This window comes from Hibiscus syriacus, unplaced genomic scaffold (assembly GCF_006381635.1).
Source record: "Hibiscus syriacus cultivar Baekdansim isolate YM2019G1 unplaced genomic scaffold, ASM638163v2 tig00110577_pilon, whole genome shotgun sequence".
Taxonomy (NCBI): Eukaryota; Viridiplantae; Streptophyta; class Magnoliopsida; order Malvales; family Malvaceae; genus Hibiscus; species Hibiscus syriacus.
The window spans coordinates 1140965-1160945 of record NW_024062788.1 but is presented as its reverse complement, the minus strand read 5'-3'; the positions used below and the strand labels follow the sequence as shown (position 1 = coordinate 1160945).

Genomic DNA, 19981 nt, shown 5'->3' with positions numbered 1-19981 from the left:
ACGTGTAAAATCAGAAGCAATCAATCAATCAAGACTCAAGAAACGATAACGTGATTAAAAGGATAATATAGTTAAATTACATTTCTTTTCAACATGTTTCTTCACCAAAATCACATATCAAAGTGGTTAACACATCCTTGGGTTCTCAAATTCAAGCATAACTCCCTTAACATGCACACGGTAAGTCTGGGGTGGTTTCTACCCACAAGCCACACGGACATAAGAAAAGGAGAGGAGACAGCTAAATAAAAGGGCAAATTCCACAATAGATGCGTATAGATGGAAATGAAACCATCTGGTTTTAAAATCACACATCAATAAAAGTGTTATTAACATAGAACTAAATAAGCTTCTCAAAATTTATTGACCAAAACATTTAAAGAAGCATCAGGGTAAAAAAAAAACCTTTCCAGAGTAACAATGCACAGATCACATTCCTCTAGACGTACAACATGCGAAAATGACAAACAGAAATTTGTGATCAACAAAAAGATAAGGTACCATTTATATCTCACTTCCATCTGAGGGACTGCCTAATTCCTGTATAGATGAGTCCCAATGACCTCCCAATCAAGCAAACTAGAAAAAATGAGATGGCATTGCTAACTTTGTCGATGACAGCTCTAACCATGGGCAGGCTAATGTCAGAGAACTCGAGGACCAGACTGAAATAGTATCTACTGTAATAAGCAAAGAGGCTATTTGGTTAAAACCTATATCCAAGTTTATAAACATTATTAATCAGAAATATATGAAACCTGTTCATGGTATTCAGTTGGCTGCTCTAAATGAAGAAATCTTTGTGTATATTTAACCAATCATTACTATTATATTTACATATTCATTAAATATTCATGTAAAAAAAATTTGAACAACCTTAGTTATATTCTTTCCCTAAAATCCATACCTTAACTTTAGAAAGAACTGTCGTTTTGTGAATTTTTGGTAAGAGTGGAATAGACCTCGGGTTTTCAATATTAACTTAGCATAGATTGAACAGATCAAACTGAGGAAGTTAATGTTCCATTACAAGTGCAAACTCCCCAGGAAGTTCAGACTTTTCTTTGGGCTAAGGCTTTAAAATAAAATCCATGTACAGAAATGCAGATGACCACGCTGATACCGCAGTAGCAAGATAAATTTCTATATTCATGAACTATGGCAGTATACTTTCATCAAGGCAACAGCCTTTTCCACCATCTAAAAACAATCGTTATTTCATGCCATCCTACTGCAGTTGTCCTTATTAATCAACATCATGAAACTTCCTCAAACATCAATCCCTAAGAGGCCAAGTATTAATGAACAATGAAATCACTTCTGAATCCACACCATGAATCCACTCCACCAAAGCATGTTTGGATTCACAGTTTCTGTAATTGTACACTATCTGAGATAATAAAGCATTTCTTTGTTTCCAAGTATCTAACCAATTTCAGTGTTGTTCCAAGACAATCTAAATCCACTAAAATTCTGTTAATAACACTGGATACAAGCAAAGAAAATTATTTATAGGTGAAAGGTTGTGGAAAACATACCACCCTGTCAGGGCTCTTAATTCCTTGGTGCGTTTTACAGTCACAGAGAAATTACTTATCACAACATACTGCAATGAAGTAGGTACACTTTCATATTTTCTTAGCATAAGCTTCTTCCACCAACTATATGTTTCAGCACAATCACTACCGTTTTCCTCAATGAGCTGACTCTTAAGTGTGTAGAGGTCAAAGCGATCCTCATCATTGATACAATAACCTCCAGATTTTGATACAACCACTGGTTTAAAGCCACCTGTTAACGAGCACATGCTTTAAAATCCTGATGAAATATATCCTTTTTATCTCATTAACCAAACATATCCGTACCATTTCACTCCATAACCATAGACATTAATGACATGCACTAAAATCACATGAAAGCTTTATGAAATTCTTAGTCTTTCGAATATGAGAAACAATTCCCTCCCCACCTCATCACTGATCTGAAATAAGAGAAGAAAATAGACACTATTGAAGTGTTCCAAATTTGGAAATATGTCATGCTAGCTTTATAATTAGAACATCATATACATATTCATTGACAAAAAGCCAAACACTTCTACAATCATGTATCTACGAGGAGCTTGAAATAACATGCAGAGGAGGCAAGAACAAGGAAAAGAAGAAGATAAAAGCCCTTGATAATTTCTGCCATAAGCAATTGTATAGGCCTGCTTAGTGTCTGCACTAAGACAACATACCTAATATGCTCAATCAGTCCATCCATCAAAGCTCACAACGAGAACCTCAATACTTTACTTGCAGAAAAGCAGAAGTGGAAAATATGTTCATGAAAATAAGGAGTTGAAGACCAACAGGTGCTACCACTAAATTCCCTAAGAAAAACGACTGTACCTCATTACGTAACTTTTGGAGTGCACGAGTAGATAAGTTACAGATGGCTAAACCCAAATCATTCACTTCATCGGACAAATTGCCATCAACAGAAATAAGCTCCAAATAAGTGCTCGCTATCCCATCTGCCAAAGTAATCACCAGATCTTCCAGTATGGAATCCCCATATAAAGTAAACAAGCTTTGGTCATAACAACAACCTTTCCTGCAAAATAGATAAATTAACAAATAAGTTTCACAACAAATATATTAAATGTATTATGAGAACAGGATCAGATTTTAATAAAAGAAAAACCATACGTTAAAGGCTACATATATTGCACCCAAAAGCAAGTTATCCTTCGACGTAACATTTAGCAGAAAGCATTTATGATTACAAGAACCATCAGAGATAAATAACGTATTGTTTTTGGTACCATTATTCTGTCAATTGCCAAGTGGTGATGATACCTGACACAATTATAGGTTCTTCAATAATCCTACTTTAGACAGCCATCAGTGCAAGTTAACTCCACTCAGATCCTTACCTGGAAACAACTAATAGTATGTCTACCAAGTAAAATCGCATTAACAGCCGCTGATTAGAGTCTGTACCGTATCTGCCAAGCAATCTAGCATTAGTCAACCTCTGGATGGGTCAAGGGAATATGGTCTACTTGTTAGCATCATATCTATTAAGAATTTAAATTTCTGAAAAAGTAAAGTCATGAAACAAGAGTAATCATTCTTTGGGAAAGAATGATAAGGGTAAAAAAACTACACGGTCACTCCCCATAAAACATATGCATAATTTTCCAAGACGATTAAATATCTTCTACTTCACAAAGTCTAAGAGTTTAGGGGATCCAAAACTTTGGAAAGTTCAAATGTCTTCGCGTTCCAAATGTTTCTCTTAATACATGGCGTGAAGGGTAATTAAAGCCATTTAGCTCGCACATTTTAGAAACATGCAGGCTCATTTTCTCTGAACAAACACAAAAGCCATTTGATTCATGAACTTTGAAAACACCACAGCTTAAAGAGATTCCTAATTGATATGAGGTCTTCAGCCAAAAGAGGGTGTTATGAAGCCAGCAGCAAGAAATTATTATATAACTTCGAGAATGGTTTAAAAGGAAGTTGTGCACATACATCTGTTAGTACATATAAAACTTTTCATCACTCTCCATCTATATGTTAGCAAAATTGATGCATAGAAATATTACTGAAAATTGTTTCTAAAGAGAAAGAAACAAGCAACAAGATAATGAATGCAACAAGTGATAAGGTTAGTAGCTTTGATGTTTTATGAAGTACACTAAAAGCAACTGTTAGAAATTCATATTATACAAAGTTCGAGTCATCTTTAAAGATACAAAACATATAGAGAGAATAATCTACGATCATACCGTAATAAACACTACAACACAAAGACAGTGGCAGTGGCAGATCATTTTACCTTAGAGAACCAAATCTAAGAAAATACAACAATTCTGCATACAAGTATTTCTTCCCCGACTTTGTAATATTTTGTAAAACTGTGTTGTCTCCATTTAACTTCTCAGATATCAGAGAAACAAGTTCCTGTCAGAAGAGGGAAAGAAAATTGATGCTTCATTCAAACAAGCTAGAAACAAACAAACCATATAGTTATCATAAGATTTTTGAAGTACCATATTTGTTTAGGATATTGGATCACTCAAAAATATTTTGTTATTTTTAATAAAGTTTTAATTTTTAAAATTTATTAAAAAATGTTTTTGTCTACTTTTTAAAAAAATAAGTTCGGTAGTCGATTACGTGTCGGAAAGGGTTAGCATCCCCACAACGCCCAAAAATTAGTACAAAATTAATTAATTATTATCTTTGTAATGAAATTTATGAATTCAAATTTTAATTTAATTAATGATCCATTTTAGTTAAATAAATACAATGTTATTTAATCTGTAGATAAAAGTTAACAATTAGTTGCATTTAACTGGAGAAAGTTAACCACATAACATAAGGTAGAATGAAATCTCTCTTATTTCCAACTAAAGCAGTGAATTATCAATATTTATTCTCGAAAATTTTAAGTTAAATTGTTCACATTTCAACATTTCAAACCAAAGTGAAACACCACCTAATGTAAGGTAGAGTATCAATTTTTCTTTATAAAGAAATAATAAATATCATAATCAAACATTGCATTTATTTTCCTAAGGTTATGCAACAAACAAGGGTTTTATTAATGAAAGTTGTTGGCCTTTAAGATAGATATAGAATATTCAAATACTTATAAATATCATAACTAAACCACCAAATAGGATCGAGAGACTCGTTTTTTATAAATCTAAATGTGAGAATGATTAATTTTAAGATGTTAAAATTACCAAAATCGGACTACCATGTGGGTTAGGACAACCATCTTCGATAATTTAGAATAAAATAAACATTACCTTTTAATTAATTATGAAAAGATATCAAGTGATGCAAATGAGACAATCATGCTTATCAATTAAATAAAATGTCATGCAATCAATCAATAGACTTCATAGAAAATTAATTAAAAAGTTAAAGAATCATATTAAATAATCAATTTAATTTAAAGTTAGGATCATAATGCAAATAATCGAAATTAAAGGCATAAAGAGAATACCCAAATAATTAAAAGTATAAATATAAATTGTAGATCTAAAAGATACGAACAATAATGTAAAAAGATATAAATATCAAAAATATTAAAATAATAAAATAAACTAATAAATATTCAAATTTAAAAAATAATAAAAATAACAAAAATATAAAGAAAGTTTATAGGAAAGGAACTAAAAAAAGGTAAATAAAGTTAAATATAAAATTAAACATAAAAATACATACATATAGCATTATAATTAAATATAAAGATATAATGTATATATAATATAAACATGAGAAAATATATATAAAGAAAAATTAATTTGTAAATAATATATATAATATAAAAATAATATTAATGGTATAAAAATTTATATGAATATAAACATATTATAAATAATATTAATAGTATAAAAATATACATAATATAAAAAGATAAAATAAAATAGATGAGAATTAAAAGAGAAAAAATCGATTTTCTTTGAGAAACTTCAATGGTTGATAGATTTAAAATATATATATATATATGCATGCATTTTCCTTTTCCTCAATTTTTTCTCTTCCGATAGAACCTTTTTTTAAATAAAGGTCGACATTGATTGAAATAAAAAATAGAATAAAATAAAAGATACATTTAAATAAAAATTCTTCTTTTATTGCTTGTATTTCTAGATTATAATGTTAGAATCTCTTTTACTTTCTTTTTTCCCTTTTTTTCCCTCTAATATATTCTCTTTTTTTTCCCTTCTCCTTTCTCTATTATTTTCTTTTTCTGTCTAATGGGATGAAAAAGACCTCTATTTATAGTTCAGTCTTCTTACATCCAATGATCTCGATCGTTTACATCAACAGTTAAGATTTACCCAAATCAACAAGATTCTCTCATCTAAAAAAAATAACATCTAATTTTATCAAATCAAATCAATTAATATATTGAGAAAATAACCTCAGTAATCAAAAATGCCTTATAATATACGAATTTAACCAACTTTTTTTGGATTTGCCAAAATGACCAACAAATTCGCAACGCGAATTCCAATTTCGCAACCCAGTTTCCAATTTCACAACGCGAATATGTAAATCGCATTGCGATTTTCCAAATTCGCGTTGCGATTTTCTAAATTCGCAATGCGATAGTTAAATTCTCAACGCGAAAGTCAAATTTGCAACACGAATTTGTAAATCGCAACACAGAAGTCAAATTTGCAACACGATAGTCAAATTCACAACGCAAAAGTCAAATATTTTTACGCGAAACACAATATTAATTTCGCAACACAAATATAAACAATATTATCGCAAATCATCTCTAACCTAAAACCCTAAAGCACAACTCAGTCTCATCTCCATCTCTCACTCTCTACGACTACATCCGTCTCCATCTCCACCTCTCAGAGCAACCCTCACAACCATTCACGGTCAGAAATGGAAAATCAACCACCGAGGGTTAGTTTTTTTAATCTCTTATTTTTATTTTGAAATTTTTGTATTATTATTAGATTAACCATTTCACTGAGATTGCTAAATTCATTCGGTTACTGCCAATACTGCTAAACTGTTTAGTCTTTAACCTTGTGAAGTTAGTATTTGTCTTTGTTTTGTCTTTTTGTTGAAGAAACCCTAAATCTCAAAGCAAAAATTGCAACGCGAAACTAAAATCGCGTTGCGATTTTCATTTTCGCGTTACGATTTTCATTTTCGCGTTGCGAATTTAAGTTTCAGAAACTTCTTTTATTCTGCAAATTGAAACTTGAATGAATTGCATTACTTCAACCAAAAAACAAAGACAAATACTAACTTCACAGTGTTGCTAATTTAAGTTTCAAGAATAAACTACTACTCTTTATGTTGTCCTTGAACCTGCACTAAACCTATATGTTGTCCTTTTAAATGTTTATATAAGTGCTTACTTCTGGAATGTTATCTGATGCATTTTGTGAACTATGATGGAATAATGACTTGGGTGAATACCGTGCTAGTTTGAAACATATTTGGCTTTGTTTTCACTGTTTAATATCATGTTTGTTTATAGTGTATAATTTTTAGTTTTTGGTATATCTAACTTGGTATGTTTATTGTTTTTGTAGAAATTTTTTTCGGTTGCATTGACCTTAAGGAATAAATTAAGCATAGCCATTAAAATTGCGTCGACGCTTACACCTCTACAAAGAAAATTGTTTGAGGATACTTGCATCGGGCCATGGCTGAAAGTGCAACATAAGGGTGGAGATGCTATGTTGACACATTTATTTCTTCAGACCATGACTAACGATCTACCCGAGGGGGTACAACGTGGTGATGAGGAAATATGGTTTCATTTTCCTCCGGCACTGGCGTATACTTGTTTTGGGCGGGAGGAGTTTTCCTTAATCACCGGTCTACGCTTTAGACACGATGATGTAGGTCGGTACACTAGTCATATCGCCCGCCCATCATGGTTATATCGGGTTTTTCCTGAGCTGGCAAAGTCGAAGCCGAGTATACACGTCAACGACTTGAAGAGATTATTTGATAAAGATAGTTTTACTCGGATGGATGACCTTGATGTTGTCCGAGTATGCCATTTATTACTTTTGCATGCCGACTTTTTAGGCAAAGAGGGCATACAACCAATCTACGAGGACCTAATATTATTGGTAGAGGACCTAAATGCATGGAACATGTTTCCGTTGGGTTCATATCTATGGAAAGCTACCTGGAAGAAGTTGTCGTCTGCCTTTGAGGACCGAAAAAGTTTGTGGGGCGATGGTTCTAAATACACTTTGACAGGCTTTACTTGGGCCTTTAAGGTAAGAATTTCTATATTATAATGTTTCCAAAATTATAATTAATTATTTAACAATTACTAATGTTTGTGTATTATATTGTTTGTAGATTTGGATATTTGAGGCTTTCCTCAGCATACAGACATATGCGATAAAAAGATCAAATGATATTCCTAGGGCTATTACCTGGAAGAGGATCCGCATGTTGGATTGGGAATAGTTACTTCCATATACGACGATGAATGATGTAAGTTAACACACAAATAATACCATATAAACAAGTTATTACTAGTACAAGTTTAACTTTGTTTGAGCTTTTATATTGTTAGGTGGCCAACTATCCATTACAGAGGCTGAGCTTGCCACTGATTGGTGGCAAGCTAGTAAGCGGTTTTTTGATGGGACGGATGATGAGCACCCCCACCTCGAGAGCCATCACCTGATCGGGCCGATTCTACAGCTCGACACCCGGAGCCATCACCTGATCGAGCCTCTTCTCCACCTCTACCATCACCTATTCCATCACATAATCGAGCCTCTTCGCCACCATCACCTCATGATAGGTGACCGGAAAAGAGGCCACGGCATTTATCTCCCTGTTCTCCACCTCCACGGGATGAGTTAGGGGAATTATATGATGAGGTCGGTGCTTTGCGTCATGAGGTCGGTACTTTACGTGAAGATAATGGTGTATGGCGTGATGAGGTTCGATCTTTACGTGGTGAGGTGGATTTTTTACGCGATGACAATGGTGCGCTACACGGTGAGATATCTACCTTACGTGATGAGGTTTCCGCTCTACGCGGGATTATTTCATTGTTGCAGAATGAGGTTAATACTCTACGCAATGAGGTAAATTTGTTTAATATTATACTAAAAATACAAATAACTTTTTTTCGGCATTATTTATTTATTTATTTACTTATTTATATATTAATTTATTTTCAGCGGCCTGATAAGGTAGATGTTTTACGTCGGATTTTTCTTGCACGACGGGGTTCACGCATCAGACGTCGTGCACGTGTCATTACGTCTTCGTTCACCCCACTAGTGCCAAGACTCCGTAAGAATAAGCCCGATGCACCTATCATCATTCAAGAGGCGCCTCCTATCGTTCAAGAGGCCCCTTTCATTATCGAAGAAGCCCCTCCCACCGTTCAAGAGGCCCTTGTCATCATTCAAGTGGTCCCGCCCACCGTTCAAGAGCCCGATTCACATGGCGTTATATTTCGACATATTGATAAACCCCCTCCCGTGCTCGATATGATGGATGCGAGTTGGCTTTCGTATGTGTTACCGGCCAGTACCATTCCTCAGCAGGAGAGGGAAACACTACCGAAAACAATTACGGATAATACCCTTTGGGCTAAGACCGCAGTTGATTTTTATCTACATGAGCAGAGCAAGGGGTGTTATTCTGACCTATGCCAAATCGACGATGCATATCATTTGTTTCTTGATTGGTCTTGGTGGGGTATTTTATTAGGGTTTGAAGATAATGGCTACCTCGAAGGGGTGATAAGTCTTATATTTTTCTTATATTGCATTTTGATTAATTTTTTTTAAATTTATTAATAAATTCACTAATATATGTATTTTTTTATAAAACAACATATTGATGCATGAGTGTCACGTCTTCTAACAATAAGGAAATTGAAGAAAATAAAAAATACTCGATGGACTATTATGCCGACGTCTTTTCACGTAGCTCACTTGAAAGATCAGAGAGATGCTTCACATAAGTCGGCTAATGGAAAAGCTAAACTTTAGCCTACGTGGTAGGAGGTCGATAGGGTTAGTATTTAATTTTTTGAATATTTTAAAGGTTTACATAAATTTTATTTGATGTTCGCAATTATTTATGATTGCAGGTGTTTATCCCTATTTTGGAACGTCGTCATTGGCTTCTCGTCGAGCTTCAGCTCCCATCTCTGAAGATAATGGTATATGACAGCATGTTGAATTACATACCATTGTCTGATTTGAGAGATATTATTACAAAGGGATGGAGCAATCATTTGGCTAAATACTTGAAGGCGCTTGATTATTGGACAAATTCTGGAAACAAGAAGCCAAAGAATATCAAAATTAAAATGATCAGAGACGAGACTGCGCCACAACAAACGTAGGGAGCCAAAGGGGATTGTTAACATAAACAATTGGTAAGATTGAGCAAGTGTTGTTAACACATATACTCTTTAATTGGTTTGAAAATATTTGGTTAAGTAACTAGAATTCAGTAACTTGCTGTTTGTTGGTTTTAGATGTATAGAAAGTGTTGTTTGAGCAAATGTTTGGTTTCTGCAGGTTAATCCTGAAGTGAGCTGCGTGAAATGTATTTGTGCATAAACAACAGTATGGGGTACACTTTTTTTCTTTGTTTAATTGAATTTTACATTGAAAGTTGATTTGTTTAATTGATGAGGAAATAAGATTCATTTTTTGATTAATTGATTTGTAAAAGTTGATTTGTTTAATTTGATTTGTAAATAAGAATTATTTTTTTGCTTGTTTAATTGATCTGTAAAAGTTGATTTATTGTTTCTAAAAAATTCAATCTGCATTATGTTTGAAGGTAAAAAAGACCTGTTGAAGGTACAAATTCGCAACGCGAAATAAGCGTTGCGATAGTCAAATTCGCAACGCGATTTTCGGTTTGCGAATTTGACTTTCGCGTTGCGAATTTGACTATCGCAACGCTTATTTCGCGTTGCGAATTTAACTTTCGCGTTGATCGCAACATACAACATCAAGGTATATACAACATCAAACACATTCCAAGCTATAAATACAAGCTAAGGACACTTGAAGACGCAAGAGAATAACCATCCAAAAAATCAAACACAAGAGAAAATCCCAACATGATAACAACTGAATAGATCATATCAATGTTCAAACTCAAGTTTTAGATTTTGATTTCCTTTTGCTTTGCACCATATGAGATTTGGATTTCCTTTTGCTTGGCACCATATGAGCTTTGGATTTTAATGAGCATCGGAAGCATTTAAGACTTATGATTTGGGTGGTACTCAGAAGCATTTCAGACTTATTATTTTTGCTATTATTACAAGTTGTAGCCCTCAAATATCGGGATTTTTAGTTGCCATTTGTTGTATTTCTCGTATACCACCCATATCATACGCCCGAAACGTTTCTGACGCTTTAAAGTTGACCAAAAAATACGATGGTCGGGATTTCCCTCGCGTTTAAAGTTGAAAAAAAAAACAATGGAAATTAGGAATAATCAATGATAACATGCATTTTGGCTTGGGCTAATATTTATAGTGGAGCCGAAATTTATATTGAAATTCAAACTCAAATTGAAATTTAAATTCAAACTCCAATTACATATGAAATGAATTTGAAATGCAGTGTTAAATTGAACATAGAAATTGCATAATTGATTCATATTGTTCAAGTATCATGCTTTATGAACCATCAAGCTAAAAGACAATATTGATTGAGTTCAAAGCTGAGTTGTGAGTTGATGGGGTTGTCACACTTGTCACATGGTTGGAATAAAGTACTCACATAAAGAGATATATTGTTTTGTTATACACAAACCATCTCATCTGAATGAAAATATACATATAATATAATCAAACCAAAACATACATACACAACAAATTTATACATAACAATGTTCGAATAATTTACCCACAAAAACAAAATTAATCCGATGAAAAAGGGTTATTTCTAACGAAGTCCGGAACATTATTTTTCCAAATAATGTACCCATAACAATGTTCAAATAATGTACCCACAACAATGTTTAATTGATTTGTTGTTTAATTTTCAATCTGCATTATGTTGAAGGTAAAAAAGACATGTTGAAGGTAAATTCGCAACGCGAAAGTCAAATTCGGTTTGCGATTTCGCGTTGCGAATTTGACTATCGCATTACGAATTTCTCTTTCGCGTTGCGGATTTAACTATCGCAACGCTTATTTCGCGTTGCGAATTTGACTTTCGCGTTGATCGCAACATACAACATCAAGGTATATACAACATCAAACACATTCCAAGCTATAAATACAAGCTAAGGACACTTGAAGAAGCAAGAGAACAACTATCCAAGCAATCAAACACAAGAGAAAATCCCAACATGATAACAACTGAACAGATCATAGCAATGTTCAAACTCAAGTTACTAATGAATGTCTAACTGAAAATGTATGCATTCACACATAAAATACACATAATACAATGTTTGCATTTAAAAATCACCTAAGTTAATAAGTCCCAAAAGGTGAAGCCGGTTGTGATTGGGATTTTGATTTTGATTGCGATTTTGATTTCCTTTTGCTTGGCACCATATGAGCTTTGGATTTTGATGAGGATCCATTTTTTGGTAGATGAAAAGATGATTGTGATGGCACTGGTGATCCACAGGTCAACCTTGTATTACCACTTTCCTTGCACCGACTACATGTCGATATCTTCTTCTCTTCAGCCTTAGACGGTATACGATCGTGATTTTTTGGTCGACCAGGTAGCCTGTTATCCATGACTGGTGGCAAAACTGTTTGTAAGTCATCTGGTATGTCCCACTCAGAAGGATGTGGACATGGGTAGACAATCTCGGTATAAGTCTGTCGATATACTTCTGTAGTATAGCAATCCATAGCGTATGCGCTTGAATCATCTTGGTTTAGATGACAAATAACTTTTATAACATGGCCACACGGATAACCAGATGTTTGCCATTTCTTACAACTACACGTCTTTGCATTTAGATCGACAAGCCCATTTAAGTTATTATCCAATACTTCAAACAAAGTGTTTGAACATGGTGTAACTCTCCAGGACGTTAACTTCACAACACGTTTCGTTATCTTTTTTTCAGTCCATGGTGTAACACGACGTTCCAATGTTCCTGTAAATTTAAATAAATAATACTTAGTAAAATATATGATAAGTTACGAATTTAAAGAAATAATACATGCATGGTTTCTTTTCTTTTAGTACTACTGTTGAATAGAGGCTCGAAAAAACTCCATTAACATAGTAATGGGTAATTTCCGGGAATGACGAATTAGAGCGTTGATTGATTCTACACTATTAGACGTCATGAAACCATATCTTGCTCCAAGTTGATGTACTCTTGACCATCTTTCAAACCCGACATCTTCTAGTGTTTGAGTACATTGAGGGAAAACAAGTCTTAAACAATTTATATGCTTATTAAAATATTCTTCCCGATAAGCTTTTACAGCCTTCCAGTATGTCCATTTGTGATTTTTTATACCAGCAGACCTTGATTTTAGATTTCTGTACAAATGAACACCACAAAGTCCATGAAAAGCATCTGGGAAACACCTTCTAACAACGTTGTCAATTGAGTTTGCCCTATCGGATATGATTGTCAGATTGCTAATAGGACCTATGCAATCCCTAAGATGCCCCATAAACCATGTCCATGAATCAGAGGTTTCAGATTTGCTAACCCCTTAAGCTATTAGCAGTATCCCATTGTTAGCATCCATGGCTACTGCTAATAAGTTTACTCCAAGGTATCGACCTTTCAAATGTGCTCCATCAACTATAATAACTGGACGCATGCAAGTAATAAACGAACGAATCTACAAAATCATATACACAAGAAATATAATCATTTAAATGTGAAATGCATGCAACTAACAAAAATAAGTCAACAAAATTATAATTATTTACTAACCGCAGCACCAATGGCGATAAACAACAACTCAAAGCGTCCATCTCTATCTGTTTTGATATAAGTTACCGACCCAGGATTTTTCAGCTTTAAATTGTGACAATAAGCCGGCAGTTGGGCAAACGATGCTTCTGGCGACCCCCTCAACAATTCCAAGGCATAATATTTGGCTCTCCAAGCTTGAGAATATGAGATACTAATCTTGAACCGAGCATTCATGTCAGTCATAATTTCATGTCCCCGATATACCCTTCAATTCAAAAACATAAACTCAGCCAGAAAATCACCCAACACCTTTTTGTTTGCCTGTCTATGGTGAGGAAAAACTTGGGTTCTTGAACATGTATGTTTATCAATAAAAGTCCTAACTTGAAACATTTCGCAATCTTTTATCCTCTTTGCAATCATACGCCACGTACAGTTTTTGTCAATCATACACCTTGTTTCGAAATGATCTTTGCTTGATTTGTTAACTCTTAGTTGATAGCCATCTTCCACACATTTCGTATACAAAGCTATCTTCAAGTCTTCCTTTGTATCAAAACAATCATCTTTCTTGATAGGAATAACTTTTGTGTAACAATCAACTGATATCTTTACCAACTCTTCTTCCGGTATCTGAAGTAATTCTGGCATATTCCAGTTATACTCCCGTGGTATTTTCTTCTTTTTCTTTTCTTCGGGGACTTCTTTTTTTTTTTCTTCTTCAAGGTTATATGAATTACAGAATGAATGTTCAACATGTTCATTCACAGTCGTAACTTCCTCCTCATTATCATCAACAATATCTTCCTCTGCAGCGGCTGTTTCATCATCAAAATTCGGGTATTGACCAATATCAAAATCATTACATGCAGGGTCTGTTTCTTCTTCCATCACATCATCAAAATCCGAGTATTGACCAAGATCAAAGTTCGGGTATTGACCAAGATCAAATTTTGAATACTGACTAGTACTCACAATTTTTTCTGTTGGCTCATAATCGTCTAACTGGTCAATACGAAAATCGGAATTTGGTGTTGAAAGTTGATTGGGATTTGGATTAGGAAAAGGTTGTGGGTTTTGAGATTGTGTTTGATATTGTGTTTAGTATTGGAAATATGGTGAAACAAAATTTGCTTGGTGATGAAATTTTGGTGGAACCATTAAATTTTGGGTTGAAGAACTTAGTTGATTACTACCCGCTACTGACCCAACTTCACTACTTCTAGGTTAAACAACATACAATGTAACATCATCTTCTTGCGAAACACTAATGTAAGCAATGAATCGTTCAACATCTTCATTGTTGGTTAACAAATAAACTTTACCTTTTCTCAGATAAGATAGCCTAAATCCACTTAGAGACTCTAAATTCAATTTCTTTGCAACACGTAACATTAGAGTTTCATAAGTTAACTTTTTTAATGACAGTTTTAGTTGAAGATTCATGGGTAAAGGCACATATTGTAAAACACCATGAACATTCTCCCATGACCCTCCAGAACACAAATCTATCCAAACATGATCAACATTAGATGATTTCATTCTAAAAATTGTAAATTAATTTACTAAACAAACGAGCTATAAACTAGATATCATCACTAACTTAGAGAAAAACATACCTTTATTAAGTTGATAGTTGATAATTTGGGAGAGAAATCATTGAAAAATTATGTAAAAAAAAATAGAGATGGGGAAGGATGTCGTTGGATATAAGAACGGATGTCGCCGGAGAGAGTGATAGATGGAGATGAAATGAGTTGCGATTTAGGGATTTAGGTTTTGAGTTGCTGCTGCTGCGTTGTTATATACACAAAACATTTGTGTTGCGAAACTAAAACCTGTTGCGAAATTAAATTCGCGTTGCGAATTTGAAATTCAGTTGCGAATTTGACTTTCGCGTTGCGAATTTGACTTCCGCGTTGCGAATTTGACTATCGCGTTGCGAATTTGGAAAATCGCAATGCGATTTACATATTCGCGTTGCGAAATTGGAAACTGGGTTGAGAAATTGGAATTCGCGTTGCGAATTTGTTGGTCATTTTGACAAATCCAAAAAAAGTTGGTTAAATTCGTATATTATAAGGCATTTTTTGTCACTGAAGTTATTTTCTCTAATATATTTATTTTCTGTGATATAATATCACACTATATATGAAAAGATTCTTTAGGATTATTCTCTGATATAATGAAAGATAATTGTGAATGGACTGTTTAGCGTTTTGAAAGAAAATGACCTTATATATAGGCTTAGAATATTTTCATTGAATAATCATATAGCAAGATTTATTTGTGAAATTTATATGGGATTTGGGAGAGAGCTTAAAGTGTGCACAATTGTTTATTTGTGAACTATTTTTAGTGTTATTTTATTTTCAATTTTAGTGATATCTTTGTTATTTTATATTATAAGCATTTATATGAAAGTAGTTAATTTTATTAAAAGAATAAAATACACATAAGTATAATAAAAGTTTATAACTATAATGATAAGCTAAACATACAAGGAAAATGATAAAAACTTAAATAAAAGAGAGGTATAAACAAATATGATTGCATTGAAAATGAACCAAAAAGGTGATCTAGGTATTAAAAGACTACCTACAAATCATAAATCAGAGTCGAGTGACATAAGAAATCTATCCACAAACATTATTTCTAATGATCCAAAGAAGGAAAGACTAACATTATAGCAAATAAGTGTCATATTGATCATCATGATAATAAATCAGCATGATAACATTAATGACCAAATCAAAAAAATATATTAGTTTAATGATCTAAATAGAAATACAATAATAGTTGGATGACTTAGTAGGTTAGTTTACCCTAAACATAAAACAAACATAAAAAGGATAAATTTAGTATTTAGTCATCCATCTATTCTCATGGTTTATTTTAATCACTCAACTATTATTTTTTAAAATTTATGCCCAGTTACATTTTTCTATTTTGGTCACAACTATTAAAAAAATAAACAAAACCATTTACGTGATAATTTTTTTTTATATTTTCAATGATATAATGACATTGTCTTACTGTAACAAGTCAATATCATCATTAATTTTTTAATAAGAAATGATTAAACATTAGGTATGCTACTTAAAAAAAAAGTAGTTGAGTGACCAAAACAAAACTACTAGAGTAGTTGGGTGACTAACTACTCAGTTTACCGTATAAAAAAGTCACGCTACCTTGTTTTTCATATAAGGCGAAAAGGGAAAAGGAAAATTTCCTTCCGACGATAAATCCCTCTCCAGTTCCCGTTGCGTTTCATCTCTCTTAGTAGGGGACGGAGAGGATTTCACTGTGATGGGGCAACAATCGTTGATCTATGCCTTCGTGGCGCGAGGCACGGTGGTTTTGGCAGACTACACCGAGTTCTCCGGCAACTTCACCTCCATAGCTTCTCAGTGTCTCCAGAAGCTCCCGGCTTCCAACAACAAGTTCACTTACAACTGCGATGGCCACACCTTTAACTATCTCGTCGATAACGGCTTCAGTAATCTTTGTTCTCTTTCTCCGTCCTTTTCATATGTTTCTTCTCCCTTTTTTTTCTCATTTCGTTCATTTATCTATTTCCGATCCGTATTTTTGCTGTCTTTTTTTATCCGACGAAGTTCTTTCCGCTCTCGAACCATTGTCCTTAGCTGTTTCTGGTTTTTTACTATCATTTCTTATTTTCCTTGCTTTTGATTTCGTGGATTTGCTTATAGATTGAATTATGTAAATATTAGGGGTTATTAGAAATAATTATGTTCAGCATAACCTAATGCGCGTGAAAGGGAAAAACGAAAGAATCAGTTACATTATATCTATTTTAAGTAAAGAGTTGGTTAAGATGTGCGGTGTGCTATAAATGAAGTACGCTTTTGTTTCTTCATTGCTTCAATACATTGTTTACCTTGTAATTGAAACTTTCCAAAACTGAGTAGTAGTAACAACTAAAAGATTTAAAATTTTCAAAGGAATTAAATATGCTTATCGATCATGTTACAGAGGCGCTCTTAGCCTCTGTTTTTACACATATATCTTGATATTTTTCTAGTTATTTTTGGGTAATGCGTCGCATAAAAACACCTAAAAAATGAAGCAAATAACATTAATTGCATTTAGATACCAAAGCAAATACTAATGCTTTTTGAATAATTGAAAATTTAGAGCTAAAAACTCTTGTAAATAACCTGAACGCATAATTGTAAAATATATAAACAATTATGTATGAATGTGTGTTATATTTTAATAATTTGTTCAGTGTTAGTGAAATTCAATTTTAAATTTGTTCATTTTCTCTTTTGTGTATATTTTTAGGGGAAAAAGTCTGTAGTAGTAAATTGGAAAATTTAGTGGTCGGAACAAAGTAATGATTCAAATGTTTGGCATTTTCAATATTTTAATTTGTTGACATCGTTCATATTATGTAATTTAGTACTATGACAAATGATTAATGTCTTTGGTCTGCATGCCTTATAACTGTAGAAGAATAGACATATTTGCTTATATTTTGAAAGAGTGAAATCTCAGAATGATCATTTCAAAAGAGCATTTCGTGCTTGCATGATATTTACTGTTTCTTCACATTTTGTGCTGCTGCATCTGTTTTTTCTTGGATTAACATCATTACACTTTGCAGCTTATTGTGTGGTTGCTGTTGAATCGGTTGGACGGCAAGTGCCAATTGCCTTTCTTGAGAGAATTAAGGAGGATTTTACCAAGAGATATGGTGGAGGAAAAGCTGCGACTGCTCCTGCAAACAGCCTGAGCAAGGAGTTTGGGTATTTTCTTTTCTTTGACCATTAAATAGAATGTCTTTGTTTCTGTTAAGAACATTGATGCCATGTTTTTAGTATTGTTGATATAGGCCAAAACTGAAGGAGCATATGCAGTACTGCATTGATCATCCAGAGGAGATTAGTAAGATTGCCAAAGTGAAAGCTCAAGTTTCAGAAGTCAAAGGAGTTATGATGGAAAACATTGAGAAAGTAATCCTTGTTATCTTTTTTTCCCCCCCATATGTGCATATAGCATGGAGTGCAAATGTGAGGGTTTTAAGTGGGAAGGAGTCCAGCTTTTCAGATTTCTAGATCATGTAATGCATTTATAATCAATATATTGAGGTATTCTTTTCCTCCTTCCGCTAGCCGGTTCTTGCATTATGGTAAAGGACTACTAAGGAGGTTTTTAATGAGACCTTCTATTCCTATCAAAAAAAAAAAAAATTCTAGATCATGAGTATACAGTGTTGGCATCCTTTTATGTGTTTCTCATTAATAAATTAATTTTGCAGGTTCTGGACCGTGGTGAGAAAATTGAGGTTTTGGTGGATAAAACTGAAAACCTTCGCTCTCAGGTCCGCCAGTGTTTATCATATTATTCTACTTTTAAATTATGGTCAATGTTCTTCAATATTGCACTACAGGTAGATCATAAACAGGCATTATTTAGGTTTGTTGGGGAACTGGTTGGTAAAATAATGCTAACCTCGGACAGGACCTGCATATATCTTACAATTTTGTTTAGCATAGTTGGTATCATATGTTAACTCCAATGTTTTCTAAAGCTGCTGTGGCTAGACCATAAATAAAGCATTATTTGCATGAAAATAAAGTTCTGAAACATATTTCAGAATAATTGCTTAATCGTCCAATTGTACATTTCTTTTTTTAAAAAAAACATTTACAGTTCTCGAAATTTAAAGGGACTACGTTCAACTTGAAAACCTTGAACATACTTTTCCTACTGTTGGTTCAAAATTACAGGTAGTGTATTTTGGATTTCTTCCTAGTTTACATATCATATAAAGTGGGTACTTGTTTGGATGTTTCATAGGCTCAAGATTTCAGGCAGCAGGGAACCCAGATGAGGAGAAAGATGTGGTTGCAGAACATGAAAATAAAGCTGATAGTTCTGGGAATTCTGATCGCCTTGATTCTTATCATCGTGCTGTCTGTTTGTCATGGCTTCAAATGTTAGTGAATTGCTTGATGATTCATGGACCGGATTGGTAGCTGTCACAAGTAATCTTGATACTCTAGTTATAGTTATAGTTCCTTTAATTGCATGTCCTTTTTCTGCTGTAGCCTACATAGGGAGACTCTGCATATTTGTGTAGGCGTAGCACCCAGTATATTGATGCGTGGAAATTCGAAGCAGAGAAATTGAATTTTGAAAACTATAAATATATAGATATCAAGTAAGGTACTTTCAGATGATCTTATTAAGGGCATCGAGTGGTTTTACAATCTTAATGGCTAAATGGTTTGCCGCGTGTTACATTTGTGCTATAGACATGTTTTTCTTTTGATTTTTGTGCTTTAGAACTTCCCATATGTAGAGCTTAATTGGAAGGCACGCAATTAGGTTCTGGAAACAACTATCATGAACTTGACAAAAACACTTGTTTTGTTGAATTTTAACTAATGATTCTATCTGTTGACCTAAAATCTCTAGTAAATCGATAAGACAATTACGAATCAATTTGATCGGATAACTAGATTACTGGATTATTATAGCACAATTATGTTGATACAAAAATGTAACAACTTCCACACTATTTACAGCGTACTTAGACT

The 19981-nt window shown here is 33.5% G+C and overlaps 1 protein-coding gene and 1 pseudogene across 1 annotated transcript; one reads left to right on the top strand and one right to left on the bottom strand.

The window, feature by feature from the left end:
• Positions 1-461: 461 nt before the first annotated feature.
• On the bottom strand, positions 462-4048 carry LOC120133208 (annotated as a pseudogene).
• A 12551-nt stretch (positions 4049-16599) lies between these two features.
• On the top strand, positions 16600-19581 carry LOC120133178 (putative vesicle-associated membrane protein 726). The gene is made up of 6 exons (XM_039149824.1): positions 16600-16911; positions 18043-18184; positions 18271-18391; positions 18697-18759; positions 19239-19378; positions 19433-19581. Exons 1-6 carry the CDS (start codon positions 16722-16724, stop codon positions 19434-19436), a joined length of 660 nt encoding a protein of 219 aa, XP_039005755.1. The 5' UTR covers positions 16600-16721; the 3' UTR covers positions 19437-19581.
• The last annotated feature ends 400 nt before the right edge of the window (positions 19582-19981 follow it).

Bases quoted from the DNA above. Each gene is read 5' to 3' on its own strand.
- LOC120133178 (XM_039149824.1), top strand. From the start codon at position 16,722: ATGGGGCAACAATCGTTGATCTATGCCTTCGTGGCGCGAGGCACGGTG. The intron at 18,185-18,270 runs GTATTTTCTTTT...TTGTTGATATAG, and splicing joins AGCCTGAGCAAGGAGTTTGG to GCCAAAACTGAAGGAGCATA. The intron at 18,392-18,696 runs GTAATCCTTGTT...TTAATTTTGCAG, and splicing joins TGATGGAAAACATTGAGAAA to GTTCTGGACCGTGGTGAGAA.